At 33.8% G+C, this 17,912-nt stretch overlaps 3 protein-coding genes and 3 non-coding genes across 6 annotated transcripts; 5 read left to right on the forward strand and 1 right to left on the reverse strand.

The window, feature by feature from the left end:
* Positions 1-1,662: 1,662 nt before the first annotated feature.
* LOC111009430 (U3 containing 90S pre-ribosomal complex subunit) lies at positions 1,663-5,532 on the forward strand. The gene is made up of 6 exons (XM_022282508.2): positions 1,663-1,974; positions 2,147-2,342; positions 2,462-2,534; positions 4,434-4,483; positions 4,737-4,850; positions 5,052-5,532. The coding sequence occupies exons 1-6, from the start codon at positions 1,707-1,709 to the stop codon at positions 5,185-5,187; spliced, it is 837 nt and encodes a 278-aa protein (XP_022138200.1). The 5' UTR covers positions 1,663-1,706; the 3' UTR covers positions 5,188-5,532.
* On the forward strand, positions 3,123-3,206 carry LOC148211195 (small nucleolar RNA Z122). The gene has a single exon (XR_015791132.1). It is a non-coding gene; the product is annotated as a small nucleolar RNA Z122 (small nucleolar RNA).
* Positions 3,303-3,386, forward strand: LOC148211196 (small nucleolar RNA Z122). Its single transcript, XR_015791131.1, has one exon. It is a non-coding gene; the product is annotated as a small nucleolar RNA Z122 (small nucleolar RNA).
* Positions 3,745-3,826, forward strand: LOC148211197 (small nucleolar RNA Z122). The gene has a single exon (XR_015791133.1). It is a non-coding gene; the product is annotated as a small nucleolar RNA Z122 (small nucleolar RNA).
* A 2,325-nt stretch (positions 5,533-7,857) lies between the features above and the next one.
* On the reverse strand, positions 7,858-9,742 carry LOC111009369 (UDP-glycosyltransferase 92A1). Its single transcript, XM_088123553.1, has one exon. It carries the CDS (start codon positions 9,643-9,645, stop codon positions 8,152-8,154), a length of 1,494 nt encoding a protein of 497 aa, XP_087979679.1. The 5' UTR covers positions 9,646-9,742; the 3' UTR covers positions 7,858-8,151.
* A 5,751-nt stretch (positions 9,743-15,493) lies between these two features.
* LOC111009409 (putative lipid-transfer protein DIR1) lies at positions 15,494-16,177 on the forward strand. Its single transcript, XM_022282481.2, has one exon. The coding sequence runs from the start codon at positions 15,650-15,652 to the stop codon at positions 15,947-15,949; it is 300 nt and encodes a 99-aa protein (XP_022138173.1). The 5' UTR covers positions 15,494-15,649; the 3' UTR covers positions 15,950-16,177.
* The last annotated feature ends 1,735 nt before the right edge of the window (positions 16,178-17,912 follow it).

Consider the following 17,912-nt stretch of genomic DNA (forward strand, 5'->3'; position numbering starts at 1 on the left):
GATTAAACATAAAACGTCAATTAACCTAATCAAAATCAAACCCAACAACATCACTAAGATCATTACATTGTTGTACCACTCATCCATTCCCACTCCAAAATATGAACTTCAAACCAAAAAAAATTGAAATATGTATGGGTCATGTCTTATCATGATGATTTTAAGGATATATTTTAGTAACACATTTGAAAAGAGATAGATTTGGTATTTCTTCTAACCCTCCAATATGTTTGTCAACTTCTAGAAGCAAAGGTGGTGATTCCACCATAAGCTCTAGTGGGTGATTGGGGAGTTTAATTTTTTTTTTATTGACCTTTTATTTTTTTTATATATATTTTTTTCCATTTCAAGAGAATCTCAAAAAAATGTCAAACACTTCACTAGTGGACACTGCCCAATGCTTGATTCTCAAATCTTATTTTGTGAGAGGTTGAATTGAAAGTATGGTTGAGTTTGAAGCTTACCAACTCCTATGGATAAGTGTTGGAGATTGTGTTTGTATGAATGTAGTAAAAGGAAAATTCACTTTTACCCATTTATTTAAAGCATTTATGATGTTGTAATTCGACTCATACTTCTAAAGTGATTTTACAGGGTCAAAAGCTCCAAAAAGTTGTTCTCTTTAAGATTATTTTACGGTAATTTGACATTTGTAGATTAATTACTTTCATATATGGTGCAATAAAATAAAATTTGAAATTCACTTTTAAGAAAATATAATCAAATGTCAATACGAGCATAGCTCGATGGTTAAGGCAGTTTGCTCATTTCCTAGAGTTTAGAAGTTTAATCCCTTATAACCAAACACCAGCATCAGCATAGTTTAGAGGTACAATCCTCCATTCTCAAATTTGTTGCACCAATAAAAGAAAAAAAATTAATTGTAACCAAACATACAATTATTTTAACTAAAACCCTCTTTTATGAAAACCTTTTAAGATTTTTTTTAAGTGAATAAATTAAAAGTATGCCAAACTCACATCAAATCTATCCAAATCATTTATAAGACATGAAAGTCTCAAACCTTATGGTTGTAGGTATATACCAATTATCGTTGAGCTATGCTCGTTTTGACAAAATTTCATTCCTTTAATGGTGTTTATTAAATCGTAAGAATGAAATCAACTTGTAGGACCAACTTCAAACTTTATAATCACCCCCCCTAAAATGGTGTAATCTCATTTTCTCATACGACCTCGTCAATTTCATTCTAACTCCTTGTTCTGTGGACTACACACCTTTATAATTATTACTTTACAACATTTATTGTTTGTTTCTCATCTATTAATGAGACTCGTAACTTTTTAATTATTTATTTTATATTTTTTTGCCATTATGAGCTTACCTTAGCGGTAATTAGCCTATATCTTTGACGAGGAGGTCATAAGTTTGAATCTCCTCACCCTCATTTAAGAAAATTTACCGTAAACAACGTCAAATCAATATTGATTTTCATTTCATTTGCGCAAGTAAACGGTTCCTAAAACTTTCTATAATTTCCCTTTATGGTTGGGCCAATCAATATATATCAAATTTGGGCCGGGTTTCGATGTGATGGGCTATTTGATGGGGCAGAATTAGCCCATTTACCAAGCCCACCAAAGGCCCTGACTTTCCGCTCTCTGGGAGTCCCCCGATGCTATAAGTTTCGGCGTTGCATTTCTCAACTGAAACTAAAATCTAAAACCCTAGCTTCCTAATCGGCCATGGGAGCGGTGGGTTTAGAAAGAGCAGCCACGGCTTCCCAAGCTTCTCCACGAAACCCTAAAAAGAAGCCTAAACAGCCCAATTCCAAGACCAGCAAGAAGAGAAAGCACGCTGTGACCACCAATCACGAGACCCAAATTGGTCCCAATGACGTTGGAAGCAACGCACCGGAGGCTCTTCCGGTGGAGCCCCTCAGTTTTTTTCTCGACGAGTTCCAGACGGCCAATGATGTTCACGTTTCTTCGCTTGAGTTTGAATCCATGAAAGGTACTTTGTTTTGCTCCCTTTTTTCCTCCAAAACCCGGACCACATTTTCCATGGGGAAATTCTGCTGTATAATTATTGAACTATGGTTGTAAATGGTCTTTAACACTTCTTTGTCTACTCCCTTGAGTTGGAAATGTGCAAGATTTCACCTGCCGTTGTTGATTTTCTGTAGATACATGCATTCTGGGTCCCCCTCAAAGTTCAGTTCAGGATGATAAAACCTTGATGAAGTATATCAAGGAAGCTTTTGGGTCATCGTGGAAAGAGGTTCTTTGTAAAAGGGAACTCTTGCATGGAAAGGCTGAACCGGGCAGTCCAGCCGTTCTTATAATCAGCACATCCGCATTGAGGTCGATTGAACTTTTAAAGTAAGATGGGGATTCCTTTCATCTGAATAGTTGTTGTAGATTATCATATCTGTAATGAAGTCCTTTTCTGTTCATTTCTCATTCTCTAATGCACATACTAATATGTATTATTTCATCAGGAGTTTACGATCTTTAACTCAAGAATGCCATGCGGTAAAGCTGTTTTCAAAACACATGAAGGTTGAGGAACAGGTAGTTAGAATTTTCTTTTTATGTCATTTTTTTGTGATATGGAGATAGGAGAAACACATATGTTGCGTTGCAATTAATTTCATTGTGTAATTGTAAATTTTAAGTTGTACACTGCATTTATGAATTCATGTTTGTCATATATACATCAGACAACAACTATGCTGAACTTAATGCTTTGCACGTCAGTTTGATCCTGCATTTACAGTGCTTTAGTTTATTTGTCCTGATTTCATGGTTGAGGATCGACATAATACTTAGTTCCATCTGTTTTGATCTTCATAGTCACATGTTTATGAATCATAGTTGTAAATCTTTGGTTCTCTCAATGACATGCAAATCTCAAACAGTGGGTTAGTTTCTTGGTGTTGTATCTCACTATATTTATTTCCTATTTTGTTTTTTTTTAATCTATTTTGTTGCTGTGTATCTCGGCCGATCACTTGTCGTCCTTTCAACTATCTTACATTATTGTAGCTGGGTAGATCTGGGTTGAGGCAGGAGCATAATGTTACTGCTCTGTTTTCGTTTTTACCCAGAGCTTATCTTTCAATTTCCTCATTTTTTAATTTCAAGTCATTTATTATACGGTTTGGGAAATGATGACAAGCTACTTATCTTTCAAGGGCAGCTGCTATGCTGAACTTGTTATTTGCACGTCAGTCTGATCCCTTATTCTCAATCCTATATTTCTCATTTCCAAGCTTCTAAGTGCTAGACTTATCTCTCAGTTTCCTCCTGTTGTAATTTTAAGTCTTATATTTTATACGGTTTGGGAAATGATGACAAGCTACTTATCTTTCAGAGGCAGCTGCTATGCTGAACTTGTTATTTGCACGTCAGTCTGATCCCTTATTCTCGGTGCTATATTTTTCATTTCCAAGCTTCTAAATGCTAGACTTAGACTTACCCTGCTAAGTTTTATTGGTTTTTAAAATGGATAACCATTTTTCACTTCTATTTTTTTCCATTCAACTCCTTGTGGGAGTTTGTATATTTGAAAATACATGTAACTTTTCAATCTTGTTCAAAAAAGAAAAAGGATAAAGAAAAATATATTTGAGCAAGTCCTCTCTGAACATGTTAACATAAACTTTTACATGCTTCTCTTCAAAATTTTCCTCTTTCTAGCTTCTTTTAGTCTCTCTCCTTTTATTTATTTTTGGGTATTCCTACATCCATCATATTCACAAGGCTTTTCTTATTTTTAAAGCTTCGGAAATGAAGATAAGTTGAATTGTTCAACAGAGGTAGAAACTGTGCTGAACTCTATTGCACGTCAGTCTGATCCCTAAATGTTTACTGTACTTTAATCCATGCATTTATACACTTTTTTTTTTTTTGTAACTGTGAGTCAGAGCTTTTCTCTCCTGTACCCAGGGGCACCCGCCCCCGCCTCAAGACCCGGATCCAAGAGACATCAAGGGTTTTTAGTATTAAGCTCATTGGAAGGTTTGAACTTGAGACTTTTAAGCTAGTATGACTAGAGAGCTCAGGGCTGCCCCTTAGGAGGAGCATCCATGCATTTATATTCATGAAGTCTTATTTCTTCTATCCAATGTTAGGGGGATTTTGGTTTGTAACCTAGGTTACGATTTGGTCCGTTCTCTCAAATCCTCGTTACTGCTGAATTGGTGGTCAAAGATCCTTTTGATTTTGCCCGTATGCAATAAATCGGATGAAACTGGATGTCGTTGTAACAGCACAATGTCACAATATTAGCAATTTTATTTATATCTTACTTCCTGGTTTTGCTGCATAGTGCCGTCATTTAATTTTTTTTTTCCAAATCTGTAGTTGTTTTGTTTATTTTTGATTGTGGTAGTCTTAATGGGCATGCCTAAGAGTTTAAACTAAAGTTATTTTGAAATATTATTGTTTTCCCCTTTATGATTGATGCAGGTAGAGTTGTTGAAGAACCATGTTAACATTGCGAGTGGTACACCGAGCAGGTTAGTAATTTGTATTGTATATACATCAAATTTGTGCAAGATTTCCATTTATAGGATCTTGTATCCATTAAAGGAGTCCCATTGAGGATCTTGTATCCATATTTATAATTCCAGCCCTTCTACATCAAGTTACTTACCACCACTTGCATCGATATCCAAAGTTCATTTATTCTTCTTTCATCACATTTATTCTCAAGTTTGTTTACAGTCCAACTAATTCTTTCTGTCACATCCTCTTCTGTATGGATTTTAGGATTAAAAAGTTGATTGATATCGAGGCCTTGGGCCTTTCAAGATTAGCAGTTATCGTGCTTGACATTAAACCCGATGTTAAGGGCTATTCTTTATTTTCACTTCCACAAGTCAGGTTTGAACATCATTTATAACTTTCTCATCTGACATTAATTTATTTCAAATCTTCTGTTACATGCTTTGAATTGCCAAAGTACGCAAAATTTAACAAGCTTTCCTGTGTTTGAATATGGAGAAAAAAAATACAAATTGTGAAACTCCTGAAAGCTCACCGTCAGGCTTTTGAGGTTTCTTACTCAAGAAATTGCTATTGCAGAGATGAATTCTGGGATTTGTACAAGAGCTACTTGCACCCACGAGTGGTCGAGAGCAAGCTGCGAATCTGCCTCTTCGGACCTTTACAACCTACTCGGAAACAAAGGAAAAAGGAAGTTACTTCTGCAGTCAAGTAAAGCAGTAACGAAGTCGAAGTTTTTAAATCCATCTTTTGCTGTTGTATATGGTAACCCTCAAAATTTCAACTCTAGATCATTTTTGCTTGCCCCCCACCCCATTCCAATGTGTTCCTACGCTGACCCTCACATTTTTTAGCGAACCAAAATTTAGGGGATAAATCTGAAAACAACCTTAGTTGAGAGTCCTATTTTTATAGGTTTTCTTATTGTTTTGGATTGGTTTAATGCCATAAATATAGATGGAAAATGATGATGTATTTCTTTATCTCAGAGCTGTACGAAATATTAGAGGGAAGATTATTTATTTTTTAATTCTTATTTTTATAGGTTTTCTTCTTGTTATTACTTTTGGGAAAAAAAATTAAGTTATTTTCTCTTATCTAATTTTCTTATAATTAATTTCATAAATGAATTAAATGAAATTGTAGGCCAATCGTGTCAATACCAAACAACCAAAATATCACTGGAAAAAAAAAACATTGAGAAATGAGAAGAATATAGAAAGAAAACTTTCTCCCTTTCTCTGGTTGGCTACAAGAAAATTATGGATGCGATTTAAAAAATACAATTTTATGGTTTATGATAAAATAATATTTTTATTTATATTATAGAAAATGGAAACAAAAACTTGTTTTTCTTCTAAAACTTTTATAGAATTTTGAAAGTGATTCTAAAAAAGAGAGAAACATGTATAATTGATGGGTCTTTTTCTTTTCTTTTTTAAATAATTTTTTTTTGCAAACTAATTCAAAAAATATATCTTCCATTAATGTTTGGAGCATTGATCTATGTCAATCAAAAAATTTACTACTTTGGTGTAGTGGGTGTGTTCCTGTTTTTATATCTAAAGGTCTTGAATTCAAATCTATGTTATCCAATATATATATGTGTATATATATATATATATTTAGTTTAAGGGAATATCATGGAGCTGCATACTTTTTCCAAAAAGTGTTGAGTTTATGTTTATATCACGTATACAATATTAACATTATCAAATTATTATGATGTTTGTACTTAAAAAAAATAATTATGATCTTTGTAGTTCAACCATATGAACGAAGGATGATGATTCAAACCTCCGAGGCTTTTGGTTATCTAAGAAGGTTATCCAAGTTTTATTATTTTACTTTGCTACCACCGGGTTACAACAAATTGCATTCTAAAACCAAAATAAGCCACGGACTCAATAGTGACTTTGGATTGATATCTAAAAAAGGTATTTAAAATAAAGCACTTTTTTCTGTGAGTTTAAAGGAATACTAATTTCCAAAATCAATGTACCCAAATAGCATGAAAATTTCATTTTTTTTTCTTTTTATTGTCTAAAAGTACTTTCCACCCTTCCAAAAGTCATCCTAAACTTACCTTATATTGTAGGTTATAAAATATATTTTGTTCCTGTATTGTCATTGAAGTAACATTTAGTCTTTCCAAAAAAAAAAAAAAAAAAATCATAGTCTAAACTTCAAAGTAATTCAAAATTTATAACCTTTTATTCCAAACACTAATATGAACTCATTTGCCCCCATGGTTTAATCTATATAATGATTTAGTTCTTATCATGAAAAATCTCAAATTGAAATATCAAACTTTTAGTTTGTAACGATTTAGTTAATATAATTTAAAAATTCATTTGGTCTCGAATGATTTTTTTAATCTACGTACACTAGAAACTCTCATTACAACCCAATGTGATTTTTCACAATGTGGACTAAATCATTACAAATTTCGAACTATAACTAAATTGTTGCAAAATTTAAAGCACAAAGACCTAAATTGTTAGGTATGAAATTCTATTAAATGGTTGCTTTAATGAGGTACGATAAAATGTGTTTTTCAACCATACGCATAGCTTTTTCTTTCTTTCTTTATATTTTTGTTCTAAGTTTGAAACAATGTTTATTACTCGGTTATACATCGAAATTGAGCATGAAAGTGTGAACTTTATTCCATAGAGTTGTTACATGTCATCCATTACTTTTTCTTTAATATCTTTTGAGACATGTTTTAGGGTCCATTTGATAATATTCTCAATTATTGTTTCTAGTTTTTTTTAGAAACATAAAAGTCCTCTAATGTTCTTTGTTTCTCATTTCATTTTCGTGTCTTTTGTTTCTATTTCCATTTTTTTCCAAAACATAAATAAAAATATTATTTTTATCATTACATATAAAATGCACATTAAATATTATAAAATAAATATAACATAAAAAGAATTTGAATATATAGTTTTCAATAACGTGGGTTGATTGTGAAAGTGAAATAGCTCAATAATAATTGGTATATGTAGTAGTGCCAAGTTTAGTTTATTTTTTAGTCACTATACTTTAAAAAACATTTAATTTTTGTTCGTGTACTTTAAAAAATGTGACCATCTTAGTCCAAATTTTAACAAGAGTTTTTCTTTTCTTTTCTTTTTTTTTTGACAGAAGATACGAAAAAACATTAACTCTAATTAAATGCAACTCATATCCGAAGCTTTGCCCTAAATCCTTTGGAGAGCTTGATTTATTCCCGCCTCATGAGCTACTTTGTTCCCATCTCTTCTACAACGAGAGAAACTGATCTTGTTCGAGAGGTAAACGATTTCTGAAACCAATAATCCTACTGAGGGATCCGTCTTCCTTGTTACCTTGAATACCATAGAAACTTACACACAAAAGAAACCTTTTAATACCACCTCATATTATCTCGTCTTAAATTCAAATCTCCATTCTTATGCTACTAGATATCTAAAAAGGAAAAATAACATGGTCCGAATTCGGATGCCAATATATCCTCATGTTGTTTGTTCAAAATATTCCTTCCTTCACTTTTACTTCCGTTCCATACGGAGATTCAAAACTACAACTTTAACAAAGACCGATCAAAGTATACTCGCATCGGTTCATAACATTCTATTCCAACTCCACATTACTACAAACAACAGAAGCAAGATGAATGTACCACAATATTCCGCTATTGACCCTCTCTTTTGGATCCAATCATTGCAACAAACTCATCCAAAGCCCTCAACGATGAGCCCTTCTCCCCTCCCTCTTCCTTCATCGCAGCTCTCATTTTGTCCTTAACAATGGCGGCATTCTTCCTCATCTCCTCCCCTTCCCCTTCCCCCATCACCATTTGTACAATCTTCTTCACTTCCCCTCTCTTGATTTCACTCTCCAATCCCCTCGCCAGCTCCACCGCCACCCCCATCTCCTCCGCCGCCATCTTCGAGTTGTACGCTTGCTCCGCCGCCATCGGCCACCCGATCATCGGCACCCCCTGGCTCAGGCTCTCCACCGTCGAATTCCACCCACAGTGGCTCAGAAACGCTCCCACTGCTTCGTGGGACAGAATCTCCAACTGGGGTGCCCAGTTTCTGATCAGCAAACCTCGATTTGAGTCCTTGATTCGCTCCTCGAATCGCTCCGGCAGCCATTTATGAGCTTGAAACTCTGCTTTAATGTCGTGCCCTAATGGCGGCCTCACGACCCAGATGAACGCCGTCCCGCTTTCTTCCAACCCGATTGCTAATTCCATCATCTGGATCTCGCTGATTGTGTTCTGGGATCCGAAGGAGATGTAGAGAACGGAATTTCTGGGGTGGGAATTCAGCCAATTGATGCAATTTTGTAAATCCACGCCGGAATCCCTCTCCTTCAACCACCGGCGCCGGCCGCCTCCGCCGCCGTTTTGGGGGAGGAGAGGGCCGATTGCCCAGACGGGTTTCTTGATGTAATCTCGAAGAAGCTTTAATCCGAAGGATTCGACTTCTTCGACTGTGTTGCATAGCCACCCGTCGGAATTGAGGGACAGAGAGAGCTGTGGCCGGAAATATCTGGACCAGGAGTCGGTGCCGTCGGCGGCGCGGAAGAAGCGGTGGAGCAGGGAGCGGTGGAAACGGCACCGTTCCGGGAACCCCGGGATGGGGAACTCGTCGGCGGCGGTGGAGCTGTGGGGGAGATTCAGCCACAGGGAAATGTAAGCCAGAGTTCCGTAAGCGCCGGAGGTGGTGAAATTGAAAATCGGAATGTGGAAACTTCTGGCGACAGCCACCGCCCAGCCGAAGAAGACGTCGGAGATGATGCAGAGGGGGGGCTTGCCGTCGGCGGTGGCGATGTAGGAGATGAGGCGGCGGACGGGGAGCTCGAGGGCGGTGGAGGACTGGAACAGAGTGGCCATTTGGCTGAGGGGAAGATTCTCGGTGTTCTCGGTGTTGGGGGGGAGGCCGTGGTCGGAGCTCGAGAAATGGAGCTCCGAGAGGCGGATGGCGGCGGAGGAGGCGGCGGCGGAGGAGATGGTGGAGCGGAGGTAGTGGATGTTGGAAGGGGTGGTGGCGACGGTGACGGTGAAAACAGAGGATCTTTGGAGAATGAAATTGGCGAGGCCGACGAAGGGGATGAGATGGCCGTGAGCCATGAACGGAAGCATCAGGATGTGGCCGCCGGAATTTGGTTCGGAGCCCATCGGAATCCGGTCGCCGGCGAAGTTTTGTGTCTCAGAAGGGGTGAAACAGAGCTGTGATTGTGAAGTTGAGGAAACAGGGGAAGTGACTTCATTTATAGCAATGGCGAGGAAAAGGTCTTTTATTTATTTATTTTTTTTTAAAACAAATAAATACTGCATTAAAAAGAAATCGAACCACTCAGTGTTAGAAGAGCAGTGACGATAAAACAGATTATCTATTCAAAGAATTAGGAATATGAACAAATTTTAGCCTATTAAACATTTTCTCGAAAGACACAACATATTCAATAATTAACTGAGGTATCTTATCCATTGTGGCACCCCTATTCATAATTGAAAATATGTCTTAACAAGTTGATATATATATATTAATTTCAATTTTAGAAGTTGATGTTATTTATTAGTTTGAAATACTATTTTAGTCATTAAATTTTAAAAGTTGTACCTATATGGTATTCTTTTAGAATTTTGTATTTTAAGTTAGCACACTAAAAATCCAAAATTTCGTAATTTCATAAGGTAGTTATTAATGTTAAAGATTTAAAATAAATATAGCTCGATAATTGACGTATACCTCCAAAATTTTAAAATATCAAAGAAGTGATAGTTTGGGTAATGTGACCGTCAAAGTCAGGCGAGACCGATGGGCCTTTTTGTGGTAATAACTTTAAATACAATTTCTATTTTATTTAATGAGAAAATGACAGCCAATTTTTTGTCATTTTTTTAGTTTTAGAAAATGTTCAAACACAACACTTTTGTTCTTGACCAGATACTAAATCTTATCAGCATTATCGTGTGTTGATAGGTTGTCATATCTAACATGAGACTAAATCCATATTTTTATTTTACGTGTAAAATATAAAAGTATGCGAACAAAATATTACTAATATTAATTTATTATTAATAAATAACTAATTTAAAAAGTGTGAAATGTTTATAAATATTTGTTATGAATTTTATTATTTTATAATTTTACTAAAAATATCTATCGACGCTAATATTTTGTTGATATTTCTATCGACATTTCTATAAAAGTGAGACATCGATATCGACCTTTAAAACTTTAATTTTGGGTTTCTAGATTTTTTTTAATACAATAACAGGGGAATTGGAGATTTGAATCTCCGACCTTTTGACTGAAAATATTTGCCTTAACTAATTGAACTAAATTCAGGTTGGCATGAATAATTTTGTTTTTAAAAGGTTGGAAATGTAGTTTTGTATATATATTATAATTTTTATCTTCTATTTCACAAATTAAACTTTTCCAAAAAATAAAAAGTAAAAAAAAAAATCTCTCAATTTCATCTAATTGGACTTAAATTTAGAAAAGTGTTAATTTCTACAATAGTTCGAAATTCCTCTACATTTCACAAATATTGCACTTTTTTAAAAAAGTCAAATAAATTTTTTATTAAGTTTTTGTTTATAATCCACCAAACATACAGAGAAATATTATTTTAAGATTCTTCACACAAAAGTTTGACGATGGTAAAAGTTCAATAGTAAAATTTGAATTTCCTCTTTTACTTATATAGTTAATTTATTAAGTGGAAGATTATAATTTTGATGCATGTTGAATTATGTAATATTATTGAGTACCTCATAAAGCTACATTTCCCTTAGCTTGTGGAGAAAAAAGGCAGCCACCATTTCAAATTTAGTGCCTCATAAAGACACTTTGTGGAGCACTTTTCCTTTTTTTTCTTCCTTTCTTTTTTTCTTTTTTATATATTGGATTCGAGAGATTTAAATTCACGATTTTTTTTGGTCGGATACGTATGTCTTGACCTAGCTCAGCTTCTTCATCTCATTTTTTCCTAAGCCTTCGTAAACTCAAGAACTCACGGAAGATAAAAACTGAAGTCATTCTTCTTCCCCAAGTCTTTTAAGATTTTTTAAAGCATTTCATAATGACATAAATTGTCTCTCATTTTCGCATTGAATCGACAAATGTCTGTATTTTTCATTTACATCTAGATAATTAGAACTTTCTGTTCTAGTTAAATAACTTCCATTCGTGCACTTTCACTACTATTTCCACATTCACCATAAATGTAACTATAAATGTAATTCCTAGTGTAACTATGACTACCACTTAAAATGTAACTATCAATATGAGCCTGAAGATAACTGTCAATGCAACTATTAATGTGATTATTTCAACTATATTTAGTATCATACATGTAACCATTATACTGGGAATCATCTCTTTTAGATACATTATTGTGATAAGCAGAGTTACAAAAACTATAAAAAGAACTTTCTAGCTCACTTACAAAAGAAGGATCATTGTCAATCTCAAAAATTTGATTTTCAATATCCAAATATATGGAATAACCTATTACTATCCCTAACTAAAAAAATGTCATCATATATGAAATTCTGAACGACGACTAAATCATCAACAGTAATGTAACTAGAATTGTAACTATCACTATAATTAGGAATGTTTTTATTCATATTATTTATAATATGATTAGCAATGTTTTTATTGATATTACTTTTAACACCATTAGCAAATTTTTTATTGATATTATTTTTAATACCAAATAATTGGTTCTTCACTTTCACTGTTATTTTCAATAGGAGCAAGATTATTGATTGGCCTGAATTACCCATAAAAATCCCTTTAATCCCCTTCTTTTAAGTTCATTATTCTTTGTAGTATGTAAAACTCAAAACTCTTTTTTTACTAATAGATATAAAGTGTCTTTTCTATTATTAGAAATAGTGGAGAGGCAAAGTTTTCTTTTCATTTCTTTAGATGACTTCATTCAAATTTTAGCCTAACTTTAATAATAGATGAGAGAGTTGGAGCAAATGTTGAAAAGATTTGAAGGGCTTATTTTAAAATTCTATGCTTTTCTTAGGTTCAAACTTGACCTTTCCAAAGCTTTTCTACATTTTGCATGTGCAAATCTAAGTTAGTGATACTTAGGTTTGGAAATTTATAGGTTAAAATTTACATTGATCGGTTCGTACATGTGAGTGACGAATTCGTACGTGCGTGTTGTAAATTGTATGTGTAAGCTCTCATTTTAATTTTAAGCATCGTCCCTATTCTATGAAAAATAGGGTTACATAGTGTCCGATAAATTTAACTATAGGCATACTACTCAAAAGTGACCATGCTTTCAATTTATATTTACATGTAAATTGAACCCAACCATTTTTTTTTTTAAAAAGGGTTGGGTTGAACTAATCAATTTGAAAACTTAATTGCAGTATTGTTGGTTATGCTCTAATTAATAGTTGAGAAAGTAGAGTTTTAGAAATAAAAGGTCACAAATGGAATTACAAAAATAGCACAAGATATGTATGTTTTTTATTTCTCGATTCCATTGGTTTATCAAGTGGATCCCTATTATTGGAACTTGACCAGCGCACGACTCGAATGTCAGACATCGATAGTATCACAAACTCCCAAGCGTTTGCCACTACATCATCCCTACCAGACAAATCAACATTTTTTTAAATGCGTTTTTAGACCAAAATTGATTAACCATCAATGTTGTCAAACAATAAACTTAGTGTTAAAATTTCTCTCGTTGATGCAATATTCTACCGAGCTCCACATGTTGGTCATAGGCTTAACTGGAGAGAACCAACCTTCGAGACAATGGACCTGTACAAGGAATAAATACTCTGAAACCCAAGTTAGTGTGAGTAGGAGTTGTATCAAGTCGGTCGCGGAGCACCATAGCGTACCTGAAATGTGGGGTGGAGTGTCCCTTTTAATTTTAACTCCAACATCTCTCATAATCACTTTTTGAATGATCTCAAAATCAATCTCAAACACCCCTAAATATTATGTTTCTTTCATCAATTTTATTATCTTTGTAGTGTGTGGATTAATATGTGAAAAATATTAAAAATGTTCCTCCAAAGGTGGGGTTTGTCCTAGTTCAGCATAGGGGTGGGGTCCTACTTATTTAGCTGCACATGAGTAGGTTTTTTGTTTGAGTCTCTTTTTATTTTGTGGTGGTGACTCTTCACAAGTCTTGTCTACGTACCCTAATTAGCTAATCTCAAATGTGTCCTACATTTTGAAGCTAAAAAGTGTCTTAAATAGCTAGTCCAGCTGCACGTTGAAATTGTGTTCTTGTCAATAAGGTTTTAAATGTCAATATCGGCCAAAATATCGAGATATAAATTTTATGAAACTCTCGATAAAATGTCAATGTCAATACATATGTGTGGACACACCATAATAATCAATATATTCATAAATTATAATGATGAGTTGTTATAGTCAAATCTTAAACCATGGAACCGTTTTTAACCTAATTTTATTTTTTAATACAAAAATATATGGGTTGAAGATTCGAATAAACATTGTCCTAATCACTTAAGTTGGATTCATGTTGGCTAAACCAATTTTTTTTTTCAACTCTGTAAAATTTAAAAGCTATATTATTAAAAATTTTGGTTTTCATATGGATGTTGTGCCAACATCTCAATTTAATTAAGAAAACAAAAAATTGATCTAAAATATATATATAATATTATTTTTATTTTTTTTTTTGGGTTTGACTGTAACAATATTTATAGTTCATGAATGGTTGGTGCATTTTGCAATATCTAAAAATTTAATTGCAACAATTTCATAATTTAGGGAGAATATTTGATTAAATTAAAAGTTAAATCTTAATCCTCAGTTCGTTGTAAAGGGTTTTGCTCATTGATTTTTTATATGGACGAGAATGACTCATTAGTAGTCAAAAAGATAATTTTACAACGACAAAAATTCACCATTTTTTTCGCATATCAACATATTTTTAAATGTTTGGTTCGAGACTTGACACAATTTTTTCTTATTGGCTCAAGAGAGATTTAGTTCCAAGTAATATTATGAAACACTTGTTCAGTGGCGATCAATCAAGCTTAAGAAATGAAATATAATTAAAAATAGTTTAAGACTAAATTATAAGCTGTCAAAGTGAGCATAGCTAATACTAATTGGCATATATCTCTTGTAAGAATTGGAGTCCCCACTCCATGTGTTGTACTAAAAAAATTATAAACAGTTTGTGAAGTAATATTAATAGAGATCAGAAAGCCGAACTCAACTAACTACGTCTCAATATGTTCCACCATCTTCGAAACAACCGACGACTTCGGGAAGGAATGTAATAAGCACCAACGCAATTCCCACGGAATCCCGTAATCCGGGGAGGAATTGACGATTAATGACTTTTCCCATTTCGTGGTCGCCTATAAAGGCGAAGGGCAAAACCTATCCAATTCAAGCATGTACTAATGGGAGCGTCATAGCACTCAACCTCTGTCTTGCAGGTTTCAACGTTCACGAGAAGATTCACTTGATCGTTTGACAGATATTCAATGCTCAAACATCTACCATGACCACCAAGCAGTTTCCTTTCTGCATTCTAAATACTCATATTTAATATAAATCAAAACAATACTTACAAGAAACGGCCATTCTCTATATAGTTGAACCATATCTTTCTATATGATATAAAATCAAGATCAAATCTAGAAATATAAGATAGATCGAGAACAAGGAGAGAATTAGAACTTTCCCAATATATATATTTAATCATCATGAACTAAAAGATTAAAACTTTCCCAATATATTTAATCTTGAATTGAATTTTCATATCTTCTCTATGTTGAAAAAGAAAAAACACCAATGGACCTAATGAAAAGAGTACCAAACGTTATCCTTATATGTAGAAGACTTGTCCACAGCCACAACTTCATAGGCCACGTGAAATCAGTGTCCCTTGTTTTATTCTTTTGGAACCATTATTCACTCACGGACTTTCCTGTATTTTTATCCGTCCTCTTCTGAAGAGAATAATTGTTTTCCATTTTTCTTTGAGTTCTCGAACTATCCACCTTTGAAATGATAATAAATATTTTTTCTATACAACAATTGTCTCCCTCTCCATTTTAGTTATGTTCTTTCTTCCTATCTCTATAAAAGCCATCAAAATCTCAAGAGAACTCGAAAATATAGAGGAGATTGAGAGAGATGGACAGAGGTCATAAGGTGGTGGCTATGGCATTGGTGTTGATAGTTGCTTTAGGTTGGGGTGAAGCTCAGACCCTATGCAACATGTCGATTGTTGGTTTGTATGCATGCAGGCCGTCGGTGACGCCTCCGAACCCAACGCCTCCGAGCGCCAACTGCTGTACAGCGCTCTCGCACGCCGATTTGCACTGCTTTTGCGCGTACCGGAACTCGGGAGCTCTTCCTTCTCTTGGCATTGACCCTAATCTTGCCTTGAAGCTGCCTGAGAAATGCAAGCTTCCCAACTCTCCAAATTGCTAGAACAAGTGTGTGTTCAAGTTTGTTTTTTAATTTGATGAAAGAAAGAAAAAAAAAGGAGTTCAAATTTTAATACCAAAAGGGAATGTTTTGTTTCTCTTTTGTTCTTCAAAGTTTGAACCATTTACTAGTGGGTTAGTGAATTAATAGTGTTGTTCTATCTTCTATATGGTACTAGGTTTTGATAATGTGCTTCATGTTTTAATAATAAATGTTGGGTTAATTTTTGCAGCTCAAAATTTTGATTATGATTTGGATATTTTTTTCTTGATTTGAGAAGCAATTATTGGGGTTACTTTTTCTCAACATGTTTTTTTTTTTGTTTAGTTTAGAATTATTGATTCAGACATTGAAAAGTGCATCTTTTAGAAAAAGTTGAGGACCACCCAAAAGTGGAAAAAGATGCACTTTTAAATTTATTTGGCTTTTAACGTCTTGGTTTTTTTTTTATTTGTAATTTATTTTAGAAATATTTACATAAACAACATAAAATAAATATATTTTTTGAGATTTAGTCAGAAGTTTGAAATTAAATTCGAGCTCGTACTCAAACTCAAATGTAGTGAAAACGCTAAGAAAAGTTGTCATTTTATGCTATATTTGGACAAAATTAAAAAGTTGTGACAGTTTATAAAAAAAAGTACACATTAATTTTATGGTATGGAGTGAAAATTTCTCTTTATTTTATTATTTTATTTTAATCTTCAAAAAATGTGAAATAAATTAAAAATGATTACACTAAATATCGTAGTGTATTCTAAAATACTATGACCAATTGTCTTTTTTTTTTCTTTTCATTGAGTATAACAAATCTAGGCTTATGGAGATTTCAACATCTTATTTAAGAAAAAGCGTAGATGTCATCTTTTGTCAAGCTACGATCATCGAATACTATAATATTTATCTAAAAATATGCATGTGATACGTAGAATTACACGCCCTCAAACCCACACACACCATATCATTGAAACCAACTTTGGATTATATAAGAAATTACAATGAGTTTCAAACTTTCAATTTAGTTTATTATCACCACTTACAATATCATTGAAAATAAACTCTACCATAATGACTCTATCAATAGTCGACCTGAAGATGCAGAAACCATCGTGTGACATGTGATTATTTCTTTTCTCCTCTTTTTCAGCTCACTAACATAGAAGTGGAAATTCAAATCTTTTAATCAAAAATAAATGTCTTTGACTTAAATTGGTAGTGAACGAGTTGTTACGTAACTTACTCCATGGGAATTCCCCAATTCATGTTAAAAAAAAATAAGGTCTTAGCCCAGGCTAAATGGGAATTCCCACCAAATAAAAAATATAAAAAAAAAGTCAATTTGATGTCAAGGATAGAGATAGGAAATATATACCCTAAAACCGTCCCAATTCCTCAAATTTTGAGAATGAGGATTGAATTTTCCTGTGAGATCAAGGATGGGAAAGGTATCTAACCCTCAATGTCATCTCTATCATAAGCGGCTCGAGATAAAAGACGAGTTTTCATATAAATTTTAGCTAAAGGGTCTGGATCGGAAAAAGGCGACAATCAAACCGAACACACTTTTAATAAACTCAAATTTAACCAAGCAAAATCCAAACACATGTTTAACAAATTCATACCAAACAAACCTATTTTCTACACAATCCAATTCCAAACACATGCTTACCAACTCCGAACTTAATAAATCCAGAATTAACAAATCCAAGTAAAACTGCAAACGAGTATCAATTAGGACTCCGATATTAACAACCATAGTAAACAGAATATCATTCAATATTTACTCTCATACTTTCTCATTTTCAGTTAGAATACATGTAAGTACTAATCGTCAATTCAAACATAGTTCAGTGGATAAGACATCTACTACCATCCTTGAAGTCAAAGGTTCAATCTTCACCTCTATATTTGTTGAACTCTAGTAATCAATACTCTCAACGTACACAATAACATCGTTTAAATAGTC

Source organism: Momordica charantia, assembly GCF_013281855.1.
Source record: "Momordica charantia cultivar OHB3-1 chromosome 5 unlocalized genomic scaffold, Mcharantia_2.0 BLBB01000005.1, whole genome shotgun sequence".
Taxonomy (NCBI): Eukaryota; Viridiplantae; Streptophyta; class Magnoliopsida; order Cucurbitales; family Cucurbitaceae; genus Momordica; species Momordica charantia.

Bases quoted from the DNA above. Each gene is read 5' to 3' on its own strand.
- LOC111009409 (XM_022282481.2), top strand. From the start codon at position 15,650: ATGGACAGAGGTCATAAGGTGGTGGCTATGGCATTGGTGTTGATAGTT.
- LOC111009430 (XM_022282508.2), top strand. From the start codon at position 1,707: ATGGGAGCGGTGGGTTTAGAAAGAGCAGCCACGGCTTCCCAAGCTTCT. The intron at 1,975-2,146 runs GTACTTTGTTTT...GATTTTCTGTAG, and splicing joins TGAGTTTGAATCCATGAAAG to ATACATGCATTCTGGGTCCC. The intron at 2,343-2,461 runs GTAAGATGGGGA...TTATTTCATCAG, and splicing joins AGGTCGATTGAACTTTTAAA to GAGTTTACGATCTTTAACTC.
- LOC111009369 (XM_088123553.1), bottom strand. From the start codon at position 9,645: ATGGGCTCCGAACCAAATTCCGGCGGCCACATCCTGATGCTTCCGTTC.